General features: G+C 41.7%; 1 protein-coding gene across 4 annotated transcripts in view; it reads right to left on the bottom strand.

The window, feature by feature from the left end:
• The window catches only part of LOC107683813 (Cbl proto-oncogene, E3 ubiquitin protein ligase), a 41,391-nt gene that overhangs the window by 4,584 nt on the left and 30,714 nt on the right, over nt 1-6,093 (bottom strand). For 3 of the 4 annotated variants that reach the window (XM_016479848.1, XM_016479850.1, XM_016479849.1), the window contains exons 5-12: nt 5,317-5,438; nt 2,949-3,086; nt 2,729-2,816; nt 2,505-2,636; nt 2,193-2,417; nt 1,745-1,876; nt 1,204-1,572; nt 1,030-1,121 (exon numbers count right to left, since the gene is read on the bottom strand). In XM_016479848.1, the coding sequence (XP_016335334.1) occupies nt 1,030-1,121; nt 1,204-1,572; nt 1,745-1,876; nt 2,193-2,417; nt 2,505-2,636; nt 2,729-2,816; nt 2,949-3,086; nt 5,317-5,438 (1,298 nt within the window). Of the gene's footprint in view, nt 1-1,029; nt 1,122-1,203; nt 1,573-1,744; nt 1,877-2,192; nt 2,418-2,504; nt 2,637-2,728; nt 2,817-2,948; nt 3,087-4,430; nt 4,569-5,316; nt 5,439-6,093 lie in introns of all 4 variants that reach the window. The other variant, XM_016479847.1, reaches the window with a different exon arrangement.

Genomic DNA, 6,093 nt, shown 5'->3' with positions numbered 1-6,093 from the left:
AGGTGGGGGGGGGGGGGGGGTTATGATACTGGAACAAAGAGACACTGTGATATTTGGGTTTTGTATGTATGTATGTATGCATATATATATATATACATACACATACATGCATACATACAAAACCCAAATATCACAGTGTCTCTTTGTTCCAGTATCATAAAAACATGATTTTTATCCCCTTTACACAGAGTGCGTGTGATTGCGAAATCGAAAGTGACCCCAAAATGGCTAAATCCACCCATGCGTGTGATTGTGAAATCGAAAGTGAAAGTAAACAGCGCAAACACTCATTCAAATATATTTAAATACTCCGCATCCTGAGAGCAGCTCCCTGATGTGCCAAAATTATATACAATATTAGAATGTTTAAAGGAGTGGACACGAAAATCGCAGGAGCGAAACACATGTTGCGGGAGCAGGCGGCAATGGTCAGAGATTCAGCGGGAGTGGGATTAAGAAAACAGTCGAATCCCGGACATTTTGGGCAATTAAGAAATCCCGGCCGGACGCATTTTTGTAGGTCTAAAAAGAGGACATGTCCGGGAAAAAGAGGACGTATGGTCACCCTACAATATGACTATACAATTTGTATAAAATTGTGATAAAAAATAAAATGCATCGGAATACTACTATTTAACTGTATGTAATACAAGTAATTATTTTATTTATAGTGCAATTGTAAAATTACAATTCTAATATTTACATCCTATTTTGTTTATTTTCAAAAATTAAAACACTTTTTTTTTTTTTTTTTTTAAGTTTGCTGGTGAATAAATATATTTATTGCCAGTTTCAGAATTAAGCTTGACACTGTGTTCTTTTACACACAAATGGCTCATGACACAGTGTTTCAGCTTCTCAGAGCAGATTGTTTCACACATGTAAATGAACATAGCGCCAAGCTTCACTCTGAAAGCAGCACTAAGTTGTTAACTATTGCATTAAGTGCAATTTCCGGTTTTCTTTTGATATGCAGTACTTTGTGCTGCCCTAGTCTTTTGTGTGTGATGTCGGCTCAGTGGCACCTACCTGACTGCCAAGGAATAGATGGCATTAGCAGAGGCAGATGGCTTTACTTTCGGGCTGTCGTAATCTGACCCAGGATTGGATGATCCGAAACTCTGCACATGAAGCAAATGAAAGTTAGATAAAAGTTCAGATTAGGCTTCTATCAATGTGTAAATATGGCATGTGGGTCTTCACCAGCTGGTGGTCGAGGCTGGGGGGGCCGTTGTTCCTCTGGCCTTCTGCTCTGGCGTCGAGCGTGGAGGGCAGTTGGAGAGGCAGAGAGTGTCTGTTTGAGAGTTCTCGAGACCCACGGGAGTCTCCGCTTGCTGGTGGCTGTGATGGAGCTTTGGGTACGGGCCGGGAGTTCCAGTCCGGCATGTTGCGGTTAGGTGGGGCAGGAGGCAGTTTGTCCCGAGGAGGTTCTCCAGGCGTACAGGGGAGAGGGCGTCTCGGGAGCCGGTTGTCTGATCCGGTTGGATGTGGTCGGTCTGGGGGAGGAGGTGGCGGCAGGTCCCTAAGGCTTGGGGGCAGCGGTAACGGCTTGTCCTTGTGATGGGATGGGGCCTGGGGATGGGAGGAATAAACCAGATATTAAAAACTGAACATCAACAAGCGCTCGTCTAATCCTAACTCAGAAATTTTCTTCTGAAGTGTTTAAAAAGAATGCTTAATACATTCCAAACTGAGGTACTGAGGGTGAAAAACTTGGCGAAACATTCCATGCTAGTGCATTTACCTTGGATGTGGCGCCTGGACTAGAGGCCCCGGGAGGGTTAGTGGGTCTGAGAGGAAGCAGATCCAGCCGAGGAGGTACTGGGGGAACGACGGGCTGAGGGGCAGCTGACAGCGGTGAGGGCGGCCTCTCCACCTAAAACAACAAAACCATTCAGCATACAGCTATACTGATGCTAAATACTCACGCCAACATTTCTGAGCCTTTACCACAATCTGGAGCTGAGTAATACTGAAATGTCTGCGGGAAACGTTATTTGGTTTGGATTTGTAGGAATTCCTATATTAAACTTCAAAACAGGAGCCTCGAACACATTACAAAAATAATATTTACTGAGGCAGGTGACAGCTGAATCAATGCTGTTCATTGAAAAACAGGTAGAGGTGTCTTTATGCAGGTTTAGCAAAGCAGAATGGTCCATAAACTCATAATGAGATAAAGTTGTTCTTACTTTAGCACCAACCAGCTTGCTAATCATGAAAGGAGAGTCCTCCAAGCGATCATCATCGTCATCATCGTAGCTGGGCGAAGGGGCTCCCTCGGCCCCGAACATGCTCCTGCAGCCTCCGTAGGAGCCTCCACTATTGGGGTCCTTGGGATCGAAGGGGTCAACGACGATGGGTTCGGTGCCCTTAATTTCACAGCGACAGAACGGGCAGCCCTGGCCTTCTGACTCCTAAAAGAGCGAGAAAATAAACCAAGAGTGAGGAAAACACACGTGTGTATCCAGACTAATGGACAACTGAAGGTTCTTCAGGTTTACCTGCCAGGCTGTGAGACAGGAAGTGCACATGAGGTGGCCGCAGGGCTCAATCTTCACATCCTTGTCATTCTCAGCACAGATCTTACACAGCTGGAAAGTAGAGCCCATCTCACAGTAGAGCTCATATTGCTCCTGTACGCGATGAAAAAAGAGGGTTACACAGATTATCCAAAACACTAGATGGATTTAGGTGTCTGACTGAGATAATAAAAACAAAAACAGACCTGTGTGACTTTGATATGGTCTTGAGGCGAGGGCTCACACAGCCCTGTGAGGTCAGGGTTCTGTGTGCGGCCATCAGGGAAAAGGTAGCTAAATGGGAATAAAGTCAGTCTGTAAGACACACTGAAGGTCTGAGGGAGGTGAAGTGTTACATCTGATGCTTTATTACACATCTAAATGTTTTAAATGTGGGTTTTAGACTGAGATGCTGTGTTGACTTACAATCCTTCCCTAAAGCCATCGATGAGGGCCTGGAAGAGGGGTTTGTTATGAGGAATGGTCTGCAAGATATTCCCATCAGCTGTGACGTAACCAATAGCCCACTGGCCGAGCCGCGTACAGCTCAGCCTGAAAATATAGCTGTAACCAAGAGAAAATGTGACTGTTACAACAAACACCTATGACATGAGATAAAATAAACAGGACAATCTAACAGTGTCAGATCAAGCCATCACTGAGAAACGTGTCTCAGTGCATTATGGGTGTATTCACGGTATTTAGAAGTGCCCAAGATAACAATATCGTGCATATGCATTACCGTGATATATCGCATTACCGAATACTGGCACAAGTCTAGTGGTCATATGATTGCTTTTCTTTGAATTGAGAGCACTTGTGACATCATGGTACATTTACAATACATCTATTGATGGGAGGTACCATGCTGTCCTTCGGGCCACTTAGAGTGGGGATTCAAACAACTAATGGTGCATTGTCCCATGTAAGTCCTGTCACTGTTTATGTAAGAGATAATGCTGCTGTGACAAGGCTGATGCCATGAACACATCTGAATTAAAAAAGACATGGGTGATCGGCTGAAGCCCAAGACACCAAGATCCTTGAGTACTGGGACTAAATAGATTGCTGACCCCAAAAAAAAAATCAACTTTTGGACAGACGGAGAGATAAAATGACTAGAAAATAAAACAAAATAATAATAAAAATTAAGAAAAATATTTATAATAAAAAATAAAATAAATAAAATAAAATCATAGCTTTTTTGTTATTTCGAAGAAAAATAGTAATTTTGGTTTAGAACAACAGGAGTCGATATCCAAATTACTAGGCAAATTTTTATTTTCGCGTGAACTATCCCTTTAACTGTGACGTGTGTAGTGTTTGTATTACCTGCCAGGCTTGTGGATGAATTTTTGCAGACGAGCTTTAACTTCATCATAGGTGAGAAAGGCCATGTAGCCCGGATGAGTCACTGCCAGGCTGTTCCAGTTTCTTAGCAGTGATGACCATGGCTATATAAAAAAAAAAAAAAGAAAAATAAATACCATGCATAGTTTTTTTCCCCAAACACCATTCACACTGTGAATGTAGTGGCATGTATATACAGATTACATCTGACAGCAAAGACACCCATAGTCCCTTATGTGATGACCTCTAACATCCATTTAAGAGATGAAGAGAGTCTGAGTCAGAGACACAGAGTGTGTTGTGGATGGAGTGGTGAGTCACTCTGTATGCCAGTGACACCATCGAACCAAATTAACTCAGATCTCTGTATATAAACATCACTTAAAAGGTTAGTTCACCCAAAAATGAAAATTCTGTCATTAATGAATAAACAGTCTGTAAGACACACTGAAAATCCGAGGGAGGTGAAGCGTGACACCTGATGCTTTATTACACATCTAAATGTTTTAATAGATGTTCTGTGTGTGAGTTTTAGACGGAGACGCTGTGTTGACTTACAATCCTTCCCTAAAGCCATCGATGAGGGCCTGGAAGAGAGGTTTGTTATGTGGAATGGTCTGCAAGATATTCCCATCGGCTGTGACATAACCAATTGCCCACTGGCCGAGCCGCGTACAGCTAAGCCTGAAGATATAGCTGTAACCAAGAGAAAACATGACTGTTACAACAAATACTTATGACATGAGACAAAATGAACAGGACAATCTAACAGTGTCAGATCAAGCCATCACTGAGAAATGCGTCTCAGTGCATTAGGGGTGGTCATGTGATTGCTTTTCTTTGAATTGAGAGCACTTGTGACATCATGGTACTTTTACAATACATCTATTGATGGGAGGTACCATGCTGTCCTTGGGGCCACTCAGAGTAGGGATTCAAGAAGCTAACGATGCATTGTCCCATGTAATTCCTGTCACTATTTATGTCGCAGATAATGTTGCTGTAACAAGGCTGATGCCATGAACACATCTGAATGAAAAAGACTTGGCTGAATGGCTGAAGCCCAAGACACCAAAATCTTTGAGTACTGGGACTAAATAGATAGCTGACCCAAAAAATTAAATTCTGCTTGTTATTTCAATCCAATGACCTTATTAAAATAAAATAAAATAAAAAATAACTTTTGTGTTGCTTTAATGAAGAAAAGTAATTGATCAATATTTGGACTGATGGATAGATAAAATGACTAGAAAAAAAGTAATAATAATAAATAATAAAAATGTAAGAAAAATATTTATAATAAAAAATTATAAAATAAAATAAAAATCATAGCTTTTTTGTTGTTTCAAAGAAAAAGTAATTTAGGTTTGGAACAACAAGTCATTATCCAATTTTTGAACTGTGAACTACCCCTTTACAGTGACGTGTGCGGTGTGTGTATTACCTGCCAGGCTTGTGGATGAATTTTTGCAGACGAGCTTTAACTTCATCATAGGTGAGAAAGGCCATGTAGCCCGGATGAGTCACTGCCAGGCTGTTCCAGTTTCTTAGCAGTGATGACCATGGCTATATAAAAAAAAAAAAAAGAAAAATAAATACCATGCATAGTTTTTTTCCCCAAACACCATTCACACTGTGAATTGTATATACAGTATATACAGATTACATCTGACAGCAAAGACACCCATAGTCCCTTATGTGATGACCTCTATAAGAGATGAAAGAGATGAAGACAGTCTGAGTCACAGAGAGACAGAGTGCATTGTGGATGGAGTGGTGAGTCACTCTGTATGCCAGTGACACCACCAAACTAAATGAACTCAGATCTCTGTATACTGTATAAACATCACATAGACTTTATTCAACAATTCGTCTCCTCCGCGTCACCCTGTAGCTCCATTTTGGAGAGTATCCGCTGGACGTAAACAGCGTATGCTGTTCTGTGTCAGCGGCGTCACACGGATACGCTGTTTTCGTTCAGCTCAAATCACAACACCATAGGAAACAGATCCGGCATGATGCAGCTGACATAGAACAGCATACGCTGTTTACGTCCAGCTGATACTCTCCAAAATGGCACTAGGGTGAAGCAGAGGAGACGAATTGTTGAATAAAGTTGTTTTTTTTTTCTTTTGCGCACAAAAATTATTCTCGTACCTTCGTAAAATTATGGTTGAACTCCTGATGTCACATGGATTATTTTACCGATCTCCTTGCTACG

This window comes from Sinocyclocheilus anshuiensis, unplaced genomic scaffold (assembly GCF_001515605.1).
Source record: "Sinocyclocheilus anshuiensis isolate Anshui unplaced genomic scaffold, SAMN03320099.WGS_v1.1 scaffold2925, whole genome shotgun sequence".
Lineage (NCBI taxonomy): Eukaryota > Metazoa > Chordata > Actinopteri > Cypriniformes > Cyprinidae > Sinocyclocheilus > Sinocyclocheilus anshuiensis.
Note: the sequence above shows the minus strand (reverse complement) of the source record. Positions and strands in the feature narration are given on the sequence as shown.